General features: G+C 40.7%; 1 protein-coding gene across 1 annotated transcript; it reads left to right on the forward strand.

Moving 5' to 3' along the window:
- The first annotated feature begins 18,397 nt into the window (after nt 1-18,397).
- LOC139474567 (uncharacterized) lies at nt 18,398-20,430 on the forward strand. Its single transcript, XM_071257631.1, has 4 exons — nt 18,398-18,550; nt 18,920-19,057; nt 20,018-20,099; nt 20,363-20,430. The coding sequence occupies exons 1-3, from the start codon at nt 18,418-18,420 to the stop codon at nt 20,086-20,088; spliced, it is 342 nt and encodes a 113-aa protein (XP_071113732.1). The 5' UTR covers nt 18,398-18,417; the 3' UTR covers nt 20,089-20,099; nt 20,363-20,430.

Consider the following 20,430-nt stretch of genomic DNA (forward strand, 5'->3'; position numbering starts at 1 on the left):
AGATGTTTTCTGTCGTACAAGTTGCAACGTTGTTTCCACCACTAATGTCAACAGACTGCAGCAAATGCAAGCCACGAAACTGTGTACTTACAGAACGACGGCATTCGGGCTGATATGGCGTCGCCAAGGGACAAACATGGCGGAGGAAAACCAACAGGGGTCGTTATGTTTGGCTGCAGTATATTGTAAAATGTCATACGCTGAGCAACAGGTGTTCACGTGGTTATGAACCTTTCAAGGATTGCTGATGTCTGTGTCAAGAGACAGACACAGTTCCTAGGGCACCAACGCCCGCCTCGGACAATTGTGTGACTGCTGTGGCACGGACACAGTTGTTTAAATATGTTTGGGATAAGTCTTCTGCATGAGAGATGGATGACATAATCTTGCCATATTTCTTCCCAGGTAATAATTTTCAACAAATTTAAAGAAACTATTTTCAACGAAAAATTATTTTGGATGCCCCATCTCGCTTGACAGTAATGAAAGAGCGATGTTACCAAGGATACGTCAGATAACGGGGGAGGTAATTTTTAACAGCGTTTTAACAAAACGTCCTGTCCAAATGTCATACTTACATTCAATTATATATGGAGGTACATATTCAAATCTAAACCTATATGTGAGGTTACAGAGAGCGTAATGTTATTCATAACTTGTTTGTGAGTATCCTTTGTACCTCTGTGAGTGGGTGTGTGAGCTTGATTAAACGACGCTTTAAACAACAACTCAGTGTCAGTGTGATTACGGAGGAAAATAATCCAGGTTTTAGATGTTTACAACTTAGGTTAAATTAAACCCACAATCACGAGTATTGTGCTGACAAATCTGGAAACACAATAGGGCAACTCTTGCATACAGATGCATAAGGTGGAAATATGTACAAGAGAGCAATCTGTATCTCAGATAGCCCAGCACAAACACGATACAGATTGAAATCAGTGGATGTCTGCTGTACCCTCAATAAACCAAGCTCTACACAATGACGACTGAAGAATGACTGACGTCCTATGGAGGTCTTACTCCCCAAATGTTTACCCTCTCTTGCGGTCGGGTCTAATGTCATTCTCATTATTTCGATAAAATGTCCTTTTGTCTGACCTATACAGGATGTTGTCAAAACTGAATAATTTCACAACGAAGTTGCTATCACTAAATTAGTGCTGGGACGAGTCCAAATTTACTAAATAAAATTATTATGATAATGGGGTGCTCAGGACATACCCTAGGTCCACACGAGGGAAGAGCGATTAGCTTTACCCAGCACTCCAAAACTGGAGGCTGCTCTTCATGAGTGACTCGTTCTTACAAACCTCGACGTTACAATACCTCGGTTTCATACCTTTGACATGATACATAAAAACCATGAAAAAGATGGATGACCTGCGCAAATGCAGCCATCTCTCCAGAGTTACATGTCCACTTAACACAAATTCTAATATTTCAGGGGGCACGGGTGGCCCAGTTGCCTAAGGCGCCGCGATTCGCTGTGCAGAGTTGCGTCCCTTGGGTACGCCAGAAACCTATGATTGTGGGTTCGAATCCCGGTTCGTGCCGATTGTGTTTCTAGGTTTGTTAGCAACACACCTGTGCTCGTTGTTTTCACCGAAGTGGTAAACATCTGAGACCTGCATAGCTTCGGACTTTCCTCCCACATGAAGCTGACACGCCATGATATAACTGGAATGTTGTTAAAAGCCGTGTTAAACCCAACTCACTCACTCTAATATTTCAGTACAACATCGGAATGAAATTTACTTTTGTTTTTTGTGTCTTTACTGGAGCATTGGCCACCTTTGTCTGTTACAATCGAATTAGCAACAATCGCCAATGGCCAAAGTATTCGTAGCACGTCACAATGTGAGTTTGATAGGTACCTGAATAATTTGTTTTAAAATCTGTGTGAAATTAGTCAATTACATCTTCATCTACATATACATTTTTCAGTTCTCGGTATGATATACAAAGGGCTATACACAGAATGTTGTTTTGAAAGCCAGGTTTATTTATAGCTCAAATGAACGGATCAAGTGATCTATTTCCTTAGTGTAAACAAACTCACATGTAGATTTACATTTATCATCCAACATAGCCCTGCAAGTAAGAACATTTATTATATATCTCATTTCTGCTATCTGTATATCTCGTACACTGTGGTGAGAAACTGGCAATCTACATTTTTCCATATTTTTTAAACAACGAATATTGCCTAAAAGAATTTCAATACTCGGAACTGTACTGATTGAAGTACCCATATCCTGAAGCGCATTCTGATTGGCTTGCGCCGTTTTGACGCATGGAGGCCGGAGGGTCTAAAACGGTTGCATTCAGTAACATGTGGGTTGTATTCAACGTTAAAGGCTTGTTATTGGTGCATTACTATTTCCCTGTTATTCTAACATTACGATTGAAAATTGAAAAAAACCCCAGGAAATCAGAGACCTATACTTATAAATACAAAACCGAAAACTATAAAAATATTTAGTTTCAGTCTAGTTTTTTTCACAAACTCTATTATACGTGGGTAGCTATGCATTGTCAGCAGAGATCATGTGGCCGATTGGCTTGTATTGCACCTAATCCCATGACATCGGCACAGAGTCATGCCCTGAATACACTCCAACAGCTGGTTTGTGATGCTCAATTATCTGTCTGTCACCTATTGCACCACATGCCTGGTTTGCGGATGACGAAAAGGTGCGTTTCCGTGATAATATCAGGCTCGCAAACATAAACCGCTAAGTTTTTTCAACACGTGTCGACCTGTGCGGATCCGAGTGCAGGTTGCAATTACGCTATTATTCAGTTTTGACAAGATCCTGTTTAGGTCAGACAAAAACACATTTTATCGAAATAATGAAAATGACATTGGAATCGACCGCAAGAGAGGGTAAACATTTGGGGAGTAAGACCTCCATAGGACGTCAGTCATTCTTTAATCATCATAGCATTGGGCTGTCATTGTGAAGAACTTGGTTTATTGAAGATATACATTTACAGCAGATATCCCCTGATTTCAATCTGTGTCGTGTTTGTGCTAGGCTATCTGGGATACAGATTGCTCTCTTGTACATATTTCCATCTTATGCATCTGTAACCCGTTTGTATGCAAGAGTTGCCCTGTTGTGTTTCCAGATTTGTCAGCACAGTACTCATGATGGTGGGTTGAATTTTAACTAAGTTGTAAACATCTAAAACCTGGATCATTTCCCTCCCTAATCACACTGACCCAACCCAACTGAAATGTTGTTCTCAGTGTCGTTTAATCAAACTCACACACCCACTCACAGAGGTACAAAGGATACTCACAAACAAGTTATGAATAAAATGACCCTCTCTGTAACCTCACATGTACGTTTAGATTTGAATATTTTCCTCCTTTATACGTTTGGACAGGACGTTATGTTTGTTGGTTTATTTTCTTTATAATAGTATTTCCAAGATGCTTCATTCACTAAAAGATCGGGCGGTCGGGTAGCCTAGTGGTTAAAGCATTCGCTCGTCACGCTGAAGACCCAGGTTCGAATCCCGACATGAGTACAATGTGTGAAGCCCATTTCTGGTGTCCCCCGCCGTGATATTGCTGGAATATTGCTAAAGGCGGCGTAAAACCAAACTCACTCACTCACTCACTCACTAAAAGATAAAAACGACTGTTTTGATATACTCATAATAGACTGACGTCATTACCTCCCCCGTTATCTGACGTATCCTTGGTTATATCGTTCTTTCATTACTGTCAAGCAAGATTGGGCACCCAAAATCATTTTTCAGTTTCTTTAAAGTTGTCGAATCGTATTACATGGGAAGTTCCTGTGTAGTCCAGCAGATGTGTGAAACAATTGTGCATTTCATCATAAAAGCATGAAGCTTGGCAGGGTTATGGATCATGGTCCAACAAATAATTCTAGAATTGGTGCCATCCAAAATAATGTCTGTGACAGCCCTGGCACCCATTTTAAAAAATGGCCGCCCGGAAAATATTATCACAAGAAAATATTATGGTTTTACTTGTAAGAAGGATATATTTCACAGGCCAATTGAACAGAATATGATACACTAGATATCAAAGGATGGTAACATTGATAACTGGAAATGTAAGGGGGGTAGAATAAGAGTCAGCAAAAATGTCAAAATATTCAGTTCTCAGCTACAATCTTCATTAATGCTCTGAACTGATTCAGAAAAAAGTTAAGCCATGTTTATGCTCTACCCTAGAGACCTTTAAGAACACATCATTGACTGTTAACATAGTTGCTATAGTTTATGTATAGGATTGACCATTACATATAGGTCTGATTTACAGTCAACACATTGCAGTCCTTGCCACCGCAGTCACACAAAGCACGTCCTTTCTTAGCAAATAACTCTTGTCGAGCATTATTGATGTTTTCCCTAGTGCTCGTGCGGTCATAGAGCAGGATAACGAACCGTTCCAGCACATGAACTTGAGCTTCAGATACATCATCTGGTCCTTCTGTCAAAGCTAGGAATGTAAGGGTCACCTCCTCAAAAGCCTGCCACGTATCCCACCCAGTCTTCTTTCCCTCCTGCTGAAAGATGAAAAAGTATCACAGCCAGTGTAGGCATGAAAGCGTGGGAGAGCCTTGGATTTCTCAGGTCCAATCGAAGCAGGTATATAGCGAAAGTGCTGAGCAGTTCCAAAGGCAACACATACCTCCTGGACTTCTACCCTGGATACTGCTGCCACTGTATCGACTGAGGAGGATCTGTTGGTAGCCATAGTGCACTGCATCTGCTAGATGCAGGATCATCCGTCTATCCACCCCCTCGAGACTGCAGGGGCCAGTAGGCTGGTGTCTTGTGAAGGATGACACAGAACCTGTGAGCCGTATGTGGTACCAACCTGCTTGTCAGTTTCCAGTTGTGAAATGTTCTCTGCCCAATGCAAACAGCTCTTCTTTGTTTGCACCAACACGCAGAAACTGCTGCCAGTTTCCTGGGAGACAGTTGGATCCTACTCTCCTTCTGATGCCTTTCCCCCTCTTACTTCTGGTCTGAGCCTTGAGAATGTTCTCCAGATACTGATGCCAAACTACATCAACCCGATCACCTTTTTTTAAATTGGCTCTGTATGAATAGACAGACTACATTCAGAGCGTAATCTCTGAATGTTTTGGCAGCCAGTGGTTTGAGAATGTTCACCAGCACAGCTCCGTCAAGGATAGTGACATTGCTTTCTGGTACATCGGGCTTGGGTTGTGCACAGCAAAGTTCCACCATCTGAACTGTCCATCCTGCGATAATGATGGGAACATACTTGATTCTCGTAACGGAAGAAGTCCTCCAGGTTGCCATCTCGGGACTGGCAAGCAATGTAAAGTCGTGAGAACAGAGTGCAGTCACTCTTCAAGGAAGCGACTTGCAAAGTGCTCTTGGATTTCTCCCTTGTAGGGGGTCGACTGAATAGAGCCAGCTTGTTCTTCTTGATTGGTTCCATAATAGATACTTATCATTGCAGCGGTCGGTCATCTACAAAGGACTGATACTGCTGCCGGCCGCTCTCCTCAACCTGACCAAGTGAAGATGCCACAGCAGGATCAACAATGTCTCTTGTGTTCAATCTCAGAAGGTCACTTTTCTTCAATGAATGGCTTGCCCATTTCCACCAAGACTTCAACAAGACTTTGTTCATGTTGTGCAAAGATCACTTGGGAGCCTCTTTTTCTGCTCATGGTGGTGTGTCTCTTGTCCTTTGAGTTCTGTCTCCACTGATGCTTCAAATTCAGCAGTGATTCGCATCCAGCAAGCATCCAACGTCTGAGTGCCACAGGAGTTTGGGTAAGCCGAACAGCCCCACCATCACTCTTCACAGCAGCATTATTTTTTTCATGGGCCTGGTCCATAGCCATTAATGAGGAGACACGTTTTGAGACAGTGTAGTTTCCATTGTTGAACTTTGCTTCGATTTGTGGGTGAGCTTTCTTCAGATTTGCCATATCTCGACTGGCACCCACTGTGCATAGTTCATGTGGTCCATGCTGATGGTGCAATCATTGTCGTTCTGTCCACATTCGGAGAGAAATCTGCTGTCCTCTATGATCTGATGTATGTCAAGACAATTCAAGCTGGAGAGCAGTGTACCAGAACTTGAATTGGGGGCTTGCATTACACTTCCGAGTGCACCAGTCATCAAATTGATCAGCTTGGCTTCCTGGTTCCAGGGAATCTGTGTGCTGGGTGGAAGCCCTCCTCAGTAGAACGTACAAGCTGCTGGCAGTCCCTTAATGCTCGTGTCTGGTTCTTGTGACATGGGATGCCTTCTGTAAGGAATCTGCAGTTCCAGCAGATGCCACCTTTGCCTTGACCTTTACCCATCTACCCAGCCTCCAATCATCTCAATGTGGAGGCCTCCCAGGATGATGATGAAATGGTACAGTGCCACTGTATCTGCTTCAAAATTGCATAGAGTGGTCGATCCACAGTGATCACTGGTACTTGACCTGGGTTGATGTTCTGTACTGCCTGCTTGATTTCATCCACTGAGTGCTGTATCATTGCAACAGACTTTGAGTCATCAGGAAACAGAGGTAGCAGTGCAGTGATAGCAGGGATCCACTCCTGTGCTGACTGGTGACTGATATGTTAGGCTGCCCAGGATATATAACTGTCACTGCGGACATCCTACAGATAAATCTTCTCCACCCACTCCAGCCATCTGAAACATATTATAAGGAAATGATAAGTCTTGTTGCTGCAGTGGCTTTTGCAGTGCCTTGAGGAATTACACAATGAATGATACTGACCTCGTCTCATCTTGCAAGGCTTGGTGGACCACCTGGCCATCCCCCTTGACTGGACCCTTAACCTTTGTGATCGGCAAATCCTTCTTTGTCAATCACAGTGGTCGTTCACTGGTAAATGATTCAGGCAGCTCCAGTAGTGTCTTTGTGGTTGATGACTGATCCAGAATACGATGTTCCCTGTGGTCCGTACCAAGATGCTGATGATGAGGGTGTTGGAAAAGTGACATGCTTGTACCATGGAAGAAGTCAGTAGCTGATCTTGAGCTGGGGGTTGTGGTCAGTATTGGCAATGGCAGCAGTAGTAAATAGCCCTTGTCGCAGGTTTGGAGGACACACAACCTGGTCATGATGGTACTGCTCACACACTTGGTTACCCAGTTAAGTGGAGATTTCCAACACTCTATCAAATGAGTTTGTCATTCCCATTTCGAATAGCGTTTCTACCAGGTCCCGCTTCCGAGTTCTTGCATGGATTCTGAGGCCCACATACAAGGGCAGTGGTGTTTCTCTTGCTTTGCTGTGATGAATTCCTGTACTTTCCCTCCGTCGGTGAAAGAAACTGTTGAACAGAAGTAGCTGAGCCAAACTGAGCGTTGCCTGATGTACTGCGCCATCTGTCTGGGTCTTTATGTTTGGTCCATCAAGGATCATGGATACCAGTGCCATGAGTGACTGAGGAACACCTTTCTTCTGACAGATCAAATGATCCTGTGAATACTGCACCTAATTCAAAAATGTCTCTGCAAAGAATATTGACAGGCAGGGGCTTCATCATCAATGTTGTCTTCACATGCCTTGCATAAAACAGGCCCTATGTCTTCTTCAAATGCAAATACCACATCACGATCTTCCTTGTGTGCACTCAAGCCTGGAATGTGAGCAAGAATCTTATTTTCAGCCTGGTGCTATGGGTATGAACATTTTGCACAACTCCTAGTTGTTCTAGAGTCGGGCAAGATCAGCAAGTTTGAAGACAGTTCTTTTCTCATCATCCAGTTTGGTGTCCTCAATGTATGAAAGCAGCTCCGCCAGGGCAATACCATGGCTGACCTTGGAAGTTTCATCCCCTCGATCATCCTGATCTTGCAGTGCTGCAGTTTTGTTGTACAGTGACACCAGCAAGGTACATGATCCTTAGCTTCCTGTGCCACCATGTCCCCAGCACTCAGTTTGGCAAGGAGTCCTTGGTCTTGCAGGTACAATGCACATTGTCTAACACGACTGTCTTGGTGGAAAGTGGACACTTCGTGCAGTTGCTCTGTAACAGATGCCCTTTCACAGAAGAAGCAGGCATTTTCTGATGTGGCATCCTGTTTATGACTTGATTGGTATACGTTTTAGTGTTTTCTGAATCAGGGTCATCATATTTTGCTGTTGACTTCCTCTTTTCTGCCCTTTGTAGCCTTGCAGCACTAAATTGGATTAAAAGTTGTATTTCATTAAAAATTCTTCTTAAGATCTCTGCAATTCCATTGTATTATGTTTTGTAGATTCATGGTGGTGCTTCCACAGGAGAAATGTCACGCGAACGTGAGGAAGACTTTGTAGTACTCCTATTGGTATCATGTGGAGATGGAGTTACCTCAGAGGTGGCCTTTGGTATTTGCAGCTGTTCTCTCAGCACCTTCTTTTTCAATAATTTCTTTGTCCTGTTTGTAAATTGTTCTGGTTCAAGTGTTATTTGAGGAGTCTGGGTCAAATTTTTTGATGATTTTTGGTTTTGGGGGTGTTACAGATGAAGGTGACACAGCTGGTTTTTGGATTGAAGCAGTTGGAAGTAGCTGAACAGTCATCTGGCAGTCGATAGAGGCAGTAGTGACAGGAGGACGAGAGACAGCAGCAGAGTAGGAGATGGTGGAAGTGCTTGTAGTGAGCCCTTCAACCCTCTTCTTGGCTTCGTGGTACAAGACATTTTGTTCGGTCTTAATTCTCATGATTTGGGACTTGCGTTTCCACACAGGGCAGGATTTTGAAGAAGCCATATGATTACCACAGCAGTTTGAACACTTCACATCCTTCCTGCAGTCAGTGGCCTTGTGCTTGTCATTGAAGCGGTAACAAACAGCGGAGGCATGGCAGGACTTGGATCCATGTCCAAATGCTTGGCAGGTGTAGCACTGGAGTGGATTGGGGATATACACCTCCACTCTGATGTTACAGTAACCAGCTTTGATAGATTGAGGGATAGACGTTCGGGCGAAAGTGAAGAAGTAGGTGTTGGTTGGTTGGTCCAAACTATCCTTCTGTTGTTCAAGTTCCTTGGCTATATCGTCTTCAGACATGCAGCGAGCTCTGTCATGGACAATGCCCTTACACGAGTTCAGTGTCTTGTGCACTGAGACAACCTTGAAATTGACAAACTCATTTAATTTGAGAAGATTGACAGTTTGAGGTCTCTGTGCACATTCTACAAGGAGAGAGCAAGAACGAAGCTTTGTGACATTTGTAACCTCTCCTCAGACACCAATGATACCTTTGGAGATTGCAAATGGATTGACTTTGATTGGTTCTTTGTCTAAAGCTTCTATAGCCAAGAAACGTGGCCAATAGTCGGATCGAGTAGGCGTAGTTTTTTAGTCACTCTCTATGTGTCGACTTTTTGAACCAGGGTGTTGGAAAGCCATGTCAAAAGGGAAATAATTCTGCACCCCTTTTCCACACCCACCATTGAGTGTCTACAATCACAGTGTTATGATGCAGCGGATCTCCAAGTTGCAAAGACTAATTCTCTGCCACCCACTCCCATGTCTCCCTGGCGCACCCTTTGGACCACTCTACTCGGTGTCCTACAACAACCTCTCCCAGAAGATGGTCTTCCTCTTGTCTCTAGCAACAGCAGCATGAATGAGTGAACTACATGCTCTTGACATCACCCGTGTGAGCGCAGAACGCATTGAGCCGTTCATCTGTGGTGTGGTGGGATTTAGTGGGGTTTGAAGATGTACATGAACTTCTACAATGTCTGGTCCATACAGCAACAATGCAGGTGAAAGTGGAAGTCAGCCTCAACACGATCGTCCTATGGATTCACGGGACTGGATCCTTCTAGAGAGAACAACCCACATAAGATCCAGGAAGTCGCCTCTACCATGGCGCTTCACAGCAAGTGCTCCATCTGAGTCATTATTGGGGGCTGCTTCTGGCTTGGACACAGTCTTCTCCAGTCACTACTTGCGAGATGTTGCCTTATAAGACGTGGAAGGCGTCCACAGCTTTTGCCCTTTGGTGGTTGACCAGAAGATCACTGCCCCAAGATGCCACTGACTCTTCCACAAGTCCGGAGCCAACCTTTTGACCTCTCCAGTGCGTGTCATCCCAGACTAGAAGGTTACATGCTGCATGCATTGGCTTTAACTAATTCAATTTCTATTACAGCAATGATACCTGGACATCATGCATTCCTCTCTCTCTCGTTTCCTGTTTCTCGTTTCACAAACAGGCATTAGGCCTTTATAGTAGTTTGGAGTCAAATGGTTCCCGAGACTGAAGGCGAGGTTGAGATAATTGCGTTTTGTTGCAGCAAAACATTATTGGAAACCTAACAAAATGAACATTTGACTTCAATATATGTTAATGTTTATAGAACTTTATAGAACTTCATGAAATTCATTTCAGTACACATACAATTATGAAAATCATACATGAACCACTATTACTGAGTCACAAATGTCTCATTGCTTTCACACACAGGCTTTTAATCAATGGCATCTTCAAATTGACAGGTCAAATTATTTACTAACTAACTAAGAAAACTTAACCATGTCAAATGAATAGTAGAATGTTAATTCATAAAGGTTTTTGAGAAAATTATGTTCCTTTAGCATTTCTACAATGGAAATGGCATACTCGATTTCCAAGAAATGACTTTTCTATTTCATTTCCAAGAAATGACTTGACGGGTCCAAATAGTGCAGATTTAATAGTGATTTAATAATTTAATAGTGCAGGTTGCGATGAAATTAAAACATCTATCTTTGTACTAAGTTTGGTGGGTCATTTGTCTATTTTCCTTTTTTATACACGTTAGGGGCCTGGTTGAGGACAAGGGGGGAGTCTACAGCTGATAGTGAACCATCATAGGCAGGGACGAATGAACCCTCAAACGAGTCATCGTAGTAGGCTCTAGAGCACTGGACTGGAGAGTGGCTCCCGGGAGGACTTCTTGGATGACATGACTTGTTTCCTTTGTGTCTTGATGAGAGGCAGAGACGTTCGAACAGGAAGAATGGACCATAGAGGCTCCACGAAGATCCACAGGAGGCGCCGTCCGAGGCATCGCCTCTTGAATCATCGACTACATAATGGATCTATGTATGGCGCCTGAAGGTGAAGGTGTCGTAGATAGCTTGTATGCCTGAGGGAGGGACGAGCTCAGTGTCACGGGCGCCACGCCAGGCGTCATCACAGAAGAAGAGGCTGAATATATCAGTGATCGAGGGATGGACATCGGCACCAGTGTCGTTACAACGATGGAGGACATAATTTGTAAAGAAGATGAGGAGGTTGACAAAATCCCCGACAAAGTGGCTTACACCGGAGGGATTCTGCCTGAATAAGACTAGTGTGCCATAGGTAACTGAAGACCAATTCTACCCCGGATCTTCACGGGTCCTTTACATACTTTTTAATGAGGCCAACAATATAAAGAGAAACAGAACACAACGCAGTCTCATTACACCTTAAAAATCAGTTAAAAATATAATAATGTATAGTCAATTCAATTCCGAATTCATTGACCTGTATCCAGGATGGTGCTTTACGTACAACGGGAACCATAAACAAGTTTATAAAAAAACTGTGTCATCCCCAGAATTCTGAAAAATAATCACTGACGTGATGAGCTTTTAGCACCTTCATAAAAATACTGGAGCCGTGGTGCAATCGTGATGTGATTCTTATCTGCATGCAGATGTTTCAGACGGACAGCCGTCATATTGCTTGAATATTGCTGAGTGCTGCGTAAAACAACAAAATATTAGAAACATACAAATTGTCACTAAACATGGTGTCAACAGATATAGTTATACCAAAGTTTCAAGACAATTTCAATAATGAAGGCAAATATCATCTGAAGAAAACAATATGTGAAATGTAGGGATAAGATATAACACTTTGTGGGAACCTCTTAAGTTATCTTTCTTGATATATTTTATCCATATTTAGGCATTTTGTGTTGTTAAAACTAACATACATGCAATTATTGAAATGACCAAAGTCTAGTTCTCATTCATGTGAACATATGTGATAAAAACTTCCATATCAATTTCTAACGATTTTCCTGAATTTTTGACCCTACCCCTTTCAGGTTTTTTTACAGAGTTGGTTAAATAGAAAAATGAAATAGGAATTCAAAAAAGTACACCCTATATGGATAATACTCAATGTAGACATAAGGAAACATAAATATATTTGTATCACTACTTAATAATCCGTTGGCTTTAAAAATGTAACTCGTTTGAAAATGACGGCTCATATTGTTTTGTGTTCACTGGGCAGCTCCAACTGTCGTGTCGTGAATTACAGACTTCAAGACAAATCGTCAATTAATTTATTTATCGTGGATTGCTAAATGCAGTGAAAGGAAGCGCCACAAGGTAAATGCAAACGTATTTGTCCATTTGCTGGGTTATCAGCTCACTAAACTTCAGAATTTATGTTTTCCTTTTTAGGAACCTTTTATCCTCATATGGAATGAGTTATACGTACATTAATACTCGAAAGTGCCCTCAAGAACGTTTGAAGGACCCTCAGTAATACATCTTCTTTCCTTACAGCTTAAATGTTAAATACAAAAATAGTTCAATGTCTGTGCAAGTTTTGTGTAAAGGTTTGAAAACGAACTGTTGGCAGATTGTGTATTACGTTTGGGAACAAATGTTAACTGGTAAAAACGTCGAGTGAACATTTTTTCTGACACCTTCAGAACCGTACATGGAGTGCAGCAATCGTTCAATGATTCTTATTACACTCTTTTGTAAAACTCATTGCAGGTGTTAGGTGTAATCGATGTTATCAGGATGTTGACACCTGTGTTACTTTTACAAATTGCCAGCAGCAGTGATGCTAATCAACATTGTCACAACTTGCCGTCTATATAAGAGGAACAAACTTTGATCAATTCGAACAACATCATCTGTTATCCGGCAAGGTAAGAACACTTGGCTAAACATTCATGCATAATTATATTTTTGCTTTGTGGTGGTATTTAAAGACTGGAGACAGTCTGGCTTCATTTATTTGAGCTTGAGCTGCGGTTGTTGAAATAACCGTAGACAATTTCATTGACATGTCTTAAATATAGCTCTTCCCGCCCAAGTACAATTGTTGAGTAAATAATTAATATTTTGTAGGGGGAGATGGCATTTGGGAACGAACTGATTTGAACGTTCATTGGGCTGAGCACGCTTTGGCATCCATCTTCCTTCACACGTATAAGCACCATATATACTCTTGGAAAAAAGTGGGGGTGCTCGTTAATAACTTAAACTTTCAAAATTGTAAGAGATAGCAGTTTTTAGTTTTTGCTGTATGATAATAATGAACGAACTGGGAACACATTACAATCGGTAGTGAAGTATGACAACGATCATGAAGGATGATAGGAGTAAGATGGGACATTTTAAAGATTTGTCAAACATTCATTAACTCGACCAGGCATACTGCGTATGAGTCTCCAAATGGCGATTTGAGGGAGCGCCTGGCCAAGTTAAAAAAACATACCTCAGCTGTTTCCACAGGGTTTCAAAGTAATGCAAATAACAGTGTAATTTACACATATTCTACACGTGATGAAATGGTATCAGGAATGTTTGTCTGTCATATTACATTTTACAACAATATTGTACAACTTTTATTGCCATTTGAAACCTGCAGATTATTTTGTGGATCTGCTGTGTACTAAGAGGTACTAACTTAACCAAACTTGGGTACAACATGTTAGCAAAATCATCTTGTCAAATCAAAGAATGAGTCCTAAATGTTTATGAGTCTGTACTTCATTTATTATTGTATCCTTCATTTCGAGAGAAATATCCATAAACACAATGAGATGTCAAATGTTTCACTGATATATAAACCCAATGGTGTATAACATCTATATTCCTCTAAATATGTCACCTATAAAGGTATAACAAAATAATATTTAAATTGTTTGATTGGCATTACTTAGAAGTTGACGGATGACAAAGTAGACATACCGAAACGTCGACTGTACAGTAATTAAAGAAGTTGTTATCCATATATTGTGTCGACTTAGTAAACTTATATTTGTTTCAATTTTGAATGTTATGAATCAATAATCGTCTCAAATGTAGATTCTATGCCAATTGGAGTAGGTTGATGGCAACGTATCTAACATGATACAATACTGTGCACTTTATGTGGTTTAACAGACATCGGTGATGAATATCAATATTTGTTTTTATGCCCTATATCTCCATTAACCAAAGCTCTGTTCTCTTAACTCGAGAGCCTTTCATGTCTAATTGATATACGCATAATGACTGCCTTAAGGTGAACGCAGCGGGACATACATATTCCATACATTATAAGTACGTACTTATTAAACTTAATTTTATCTCGTCACGATATGGCTGCAATACTGCCGATGTGACGTTAAATATTAACTCACTCACTCACTCACTATTAAACTTAATATTTCCATTCGTGTTTCGATTGTAGTTAAAATGTATGGTAAACGATTCTGATGCAACGGTTATCTCAAATGAACAAACAACCATGGGATTATCCTCTTTCCATCTACTGGGATTATACATGCTCAGTATATTTTGTACCGCAAAGGTAGTCAAGATATCAGCTTGTTAAGCGTTACAACTAATCTGTTTCTGTTGGAAAATCCGGAAGATGTTCAGCTACCTGTTTTTACCAAGACACAAGTCTCTTTTTAATAATGAAAGTAAATATTTTTATTGAAGATGCACAACAGAGTTATCCCTCTGTAGTTGTTGGCATAATTTGAAGCACCTGCTTTTTGAAGCAACATTAAAATACCGAAAGACCATGTTTCCGGGAGGTACTACTCATCAAACATCATATTAAATAACACATTTCTGTGTGATATCGGGGTAGAATATGTCTTCAGCAACCAATGCTTGCCGTAAAAGGCGACTATGCTTGTCGTATTAGGCGACTAACGGGATCGGGTGGTCAGGCTCGCTGACTTGGTTGATGATGCATGTCATCGTATCCCAATTGCGTGAATTGATGCTCATGATGCCAATCACTGGATTGTCTGGTCCAGACTCGATTATTTACAGACCGCTGTCATATAGCTGGAATATTACTGAGTGCGGCGTTAAGTGAGTGAGTTAATATTTAACGTCACATCGGCAATATTTCAGCCATATCGTGACGAGAAGTAATACATTAATAACATATATGTATATACTTACACATGGCGTTAAATAACTAACAATCAAACAAATCAATAGTGAGTGAGTGAGTTTACGCCTCTTTTTGTAATATTGCAGTAATTAAACGACGGGGTCACCAGCAATGGTCATCACACTTTGTACCTATATAGGAAATCAAATCCTGGCCTTGGCATCACGAGCAATCACTTTTTTCTCAATGTAACCCCGACGCCCCTACTGTCAAAAAAGGAGCTCCATATTCTGCAAAGCTACTTTTATCCCCTGTTGCGGGAATAGTTAGCATGGTCATTGAAGAGTTAATTCACATTTTATCCAGATGCCTATCTTCGGGCAATGTTATCAACAGGTGTTTTGTGATCCTTTGTTCATTTATTAATGTCCACATACGTTACATACATGGGGCTAGGATAGGCGTGGTTTTGAATCCCAATCCCAAAGTCGAATAGAGCTCACATAACAGAGGTTAAATGGTCTATGCATCAAAGGGCGCACGGGTGGCCCAGTCGTCTAAGGCACCGCGAATCGCTGTGCAGAGTTGCGTCCCTTGGACCTATGATTGTGGGTTCGAATCCCGGTTCGCCCCGATTAGGTTAGTTAAACGAAACTAAGTTGGTAACTCTATATCTTTCAAGTTAATCACGTCTGTGAAATGCATTTAGAAGTGATACACGTAAGGAAGAGAATTTATTGATGTCATCTTCTTTATTATGAGGAACACAACGTTTAGGTGTATATGTTTACTCCTTCATCAGGCGAATAAATGCTATTAGCCAGATGGCGTATATATGTACATGTAAGAATATCAAAAGTAATAAGATAACCAAAGGTGGAAACTTAATTGACTTGCCGTAACATGCGATTGTGAAGGGTGCCAGCGGTGGGGCAGGATCCCTCATCTTTTCGCGAACACTGATATTATCACTATTTGATCGTGACCAATAAACACATGATCACGATGTGGTCAGGATCGTACAATCGACTCTGTTGTTGACAGATATTTCCTTACGACTATAAAACTGGTTTTCTCTCTTTTATTTCGGCGGTTTCGTAATAGATTTTGATGTATTCGTCGAAACATAGACAAAGGACAATAGCGAGATATTTTCTATTGATGACGTAATAAACTCTGTTATGTTATACACTGTATTTAATGACATATCTGTAAGACGATTGCTCCATAATGAACAAAGTTTATCAAATAATCTTTACCTGCTTACTTATGTACATGTACATATTCTGTATTGTGTTGCGTTATACCTTATTAACAATTTGAAAATATATGTAAATATATGTGAATATATACACGCGCATAAATTATAAGATGTAAGCAAAACTTATCTTCTTATTGCTGCAAATTCGTGCATGCTTCTAATTTATATAAAATGCGAGAGCGTGACATAACGAAATAAGGCATTAATATATACGTATATGTATATCTTACAAACTTGGTAACACAATACAGTCCAACTCATGGTGATTAAATCTGAACCTGGTTATTACGTTGGTATTTGGGACCAGAATAAACAGATCACGCTAAGCATTGGTTGTCTTTGGACTGCACCTGAACCCATGCTTCTATCAACACTGATGTCGTGACGGTGTCGTGTGGGCTGCACTTCATGATGTAGTCCTCTCCGCGTGGAACTGCCGTCAAATTGGCAGGTTACCCGATTATTGTGTCCATATGACATCGATGTTGTGTCTTTCTTCCATCTCCGATTTGGGATTTCCTCACACTTCACGTTGGTGGTTATGACATGGGGGATAACACTTCATAACAATTTGCTTTCTTTATGATCTCTCATTTACCAACACATTGTTCATTTCAACCTCAAATCAAGACTTTGAGAGAAGTGCTAAGACATGTACATACCATATCTTAACTCGGCCAACGCGGTGCCGCGCTCATCAATATTGCATGACTCCAAACCTGGACCAGATAATCCTGTGATCCTGTTCCATCACACCTAATGAACCTTGTTTAATGTGCTCAGTACATTGTACGGCTGTTATGATTTGTTTGTTGCTTAACGCCGCAGTCCCTGGTATGGTGATCTCCCTTTAGTTACTGACGATCTCTAGCCTATCTTTATATTGTGTTGTTAATTCTTTCTGCTTTTATATGTTCCTCAACTGGTTTTTTATACACTCTGTGATATTCTAGTTATTGTACAGTCCTTTGATGACAGGTTTTTTTAATGTAAGTATATACATATATGTTATTAATGTTTTACTTCTCGTCACGATATGGCTGAAATATTGCCGATATGACGTTAAATATTAACTCACTCACTTAACGCCACACTCAGCAATATTGCAGCTATATGACGGCGGTCTGTAAATAATCGAGCATGGACCAGACAATCTAGTGATTGGCATTTGAGATACGATCACATGCACCAACCAAGTCAGTGAGCCTGACCCCGTTAGACGCCTCTTACGACAAGCATAGTCGCCTTTTACGGCAAGCATGGGTCGCTGAAGACCTATTCTACCCCAGATCTTCATGGGTCACGACTGTTATGAGTGTAGGAATAATCTACCGTAACACATTCCAGTGGGTGTGAATTGAAAATAGTGGTAAACTTTGGGCGTGAATGTCAAAATAGTGGTAAATATTGGGCGCGAATGTCAAAATAGTGGTAAACATTGGACGCGAATGTCAAAATAGTGGTAAACATTGGGCGTGAATGTCAAAATAGTAGTAAACAATCGCAATGAATGTCAAAATGATGGTAAACATTGGGCGTGAATGTCAAAATAATGGTAAACATTGTGTGTGTAAAAAATTAGTAAACAATGGGCGTGAATGTCAAAATAGTCGTAAACATTGGGTGTGAGTGTCAAACTATTAGTAAACATTGGGCGTGAATGTCAAAATAGTGGTAAACAATGGGTGTGAATGTCAAAATAGTGGTAAACATAGGGCGTGAATGTCAAAATAGTCGTAAATAATGGGCGTGAATGTCAAAATAGTGGTAAACAATGGGCGTGAATGGCAAAACAGTGGTAAACAATCTGCGTAGCACCCGCCCCTCACACAATTTGCCAAATAAAGTAAGTGTTTGTTTGTTGTCTTGAGCTGCACAACAGTAATCCTGCCATATGATGACAGCCTGTAAACAAACGATTCTTGACCAGACAATGCAGTGACACGATAGCGCGTTTCTGATGTTGTTAAAATTTTAAACGGTATTCCTTTTGCTGCCTACAAGTGCAGATATTAAGAACTCTATATTTTCCCTCTCCATTTTCAGATGCGTTTTCTGCTATTGACTGTTGTTGTGGCCCTGGCTGTAACTGACGTGTCGGGCGGCAGATGGTGGCGCAGAGTCAAGACAGGAGCGAGCAACCTATGGAGACAACACAAGGGAACAATAATAAGACACGGTACATTCCCTGTTTATGCTGAAGAATAGAGGGGTATAAGGTTCTGAGCCTCACTACGACAATTTATAGTACACGCTTAATAGAATGCAAGTACAGTATTAAGTACAATACTTCCCATGCTTACAACCTGCATTATGTAACAACATACCTTGCAACAAACTCCACCAACGCAGTTCATCCTAGTTAGATTCAGAACTTTTCAGGAACCACTCGTGGCATTTCATTGTTCCTACGCAATCGTTCTAGAACACATACTTGGTCTCATCAATAGTGGCATCTCTGCAAGACCGCAAAACAATGCACAATTTTTTTGACGGAAATTCTCGAATTGCAGGTCAAATGATTACTTAATTTATCCATATCTGTTAGGCGTAAAGCTACTCTTGGCTGGACGAAGTATTGAGGATGTCGATCTGAACGGCGATGGTATCTTGAGTGAGGCTGAACTAAAGCAGCACATGGGGCAACGTGATGCTGATGACTTGCTGCACGTTGCAGATGAGCACGGTAGGTATACCATTATAATGCCTCAAAGTCAGATTGACCAATCATGACTACTGACCCCACATGAGCCCGTATACATTCAGTAAAAATCCAAGATGCTTGTCACTGACCTAATATGAGACCGTCAGAACAGCAATTTTGAATTTTTCAACACCCACCTCACATATTTCAAATGATATTTCAGGTACACAGAGTACACTCTTTTGTGTTTAAATATCATTTATTTTGATGTGCAAGGACGTTAATGTTTTTTGGGATGACGTTCGTGACTTTAACAAAGATTATATAAAGTTAAAATTATCAACAAGGTTTGGCCTAGTCTCACTTTGACCCTCAACGTCTCAGGTTGTTAGTGTTAAGTTTTGAGTTTTAAGTTTTGATACCAAATACCAAGATACCAAATTGTGTAAACTTTTCGGCATAATAACTTCGTTATGGTGTTAAGTTGCCGTATACGGTGTCATTTTAGGTTAGCAGAACAATATGACACCTCGCCGAATATTTTTCTGCTAGCCTAATATGACACCGTATATGGCAACTAAAGACATAACTAATAATATGCAAAAGTAAAAGTATATCATATATATATATATATATATATATATATATATATATATATATATATATACTGACCTTGAAGCTCCTGACACCAAATTCCTCTCCCAGACTTTGGTATCGTATAGGAGTAGAAATTCTTACTGACCAGAACCGAAGCATTGTCTATCTTGTCTCCGTGAAATTTAAAATTTTACCCTCGGCGGTAACTGTGTGTTTTTACAATATGGTGAAATGTCTGGTTAGTTTCATTCCCCATCAGCAGGTGTTTAAAAATGTAACAAACGTCTTGAGAAGTGTTATACTGTATACACAGTTAGGAGTTTCAGTATATCTTTGTATTTGGATTACAATGACACATGTCACATGTTCTGTTCATTTACATGACTATGTGTCACAATTGTGCAGGTGATCGTCTAGTCACACGTGACGTTATGGAAAGATACGCACAGGAAGCACTCCTCGACACAAGCCAGTGAGACTGTTGAAGGTATGTGCAATGTGTATTGTATTTATACCCGTTCACCTCACCGCATTTTTACTTTAATTCTATTGATGAGTGAAAGACGCCTTCCAGCGATGAAAAGATTGACTAACATTAGCTTATGTTTTTAACAAAAACACTCTTCCTTATTTTGTAAGATCAATACATATCATATGTCTTCTATGTTGACATGCAGTCAAAAGTGACCCCCATAACAGTTTTGCTGCTCTTCACATACACATTATCACAACTTGAGTTTTCTGTTTTAGGTACCGAAGGAACTCGACATGAATCAAATGTAATCAGAATTTGAATAAAGTGATGTCACTTGCAATTA

The sequence above is a fragment of the Haliotis cracherodii genome, unplaced genomic scaffold (assembly GCF_022045235.1).
Source record: "Haliotis cracherodii isolate W230 unplaced genomic scaffold, xgHalCrac1.p SCAF_3, whole genome shotgun sequence".
Lineage (NCBI taxonomy): Eukaryota > Metazoa > Mollusca > Gastropoda > Lepetellida > Haliotidae > Haliotis > Haliotis cracherodii.

Bases quoted from the DNA above. Each gene is read 5' to 3' on its own strand.
- LOC139474567 (XM_071257631.1), top strand. From the start codon at position 18,418: ATGCGTTTTCTGCTATTGACTGTTGTTGTGGCCCTGGCTGTAACTGAC. The intron at 18,551-18,919 runs GTACATTCCCTG...CATATCTGTTAG, and splicing joins GGGAACAATAATAAGACACG to GCGTAAAGCTACTCTTGGCT. The intron at 19,058-20,017 runs GTAGGTATACCA...ACAATTGTGCAG, and splicing joins GCACGTTGCAGATGAGCACG to GTGATCGTCTAGTCACACGT.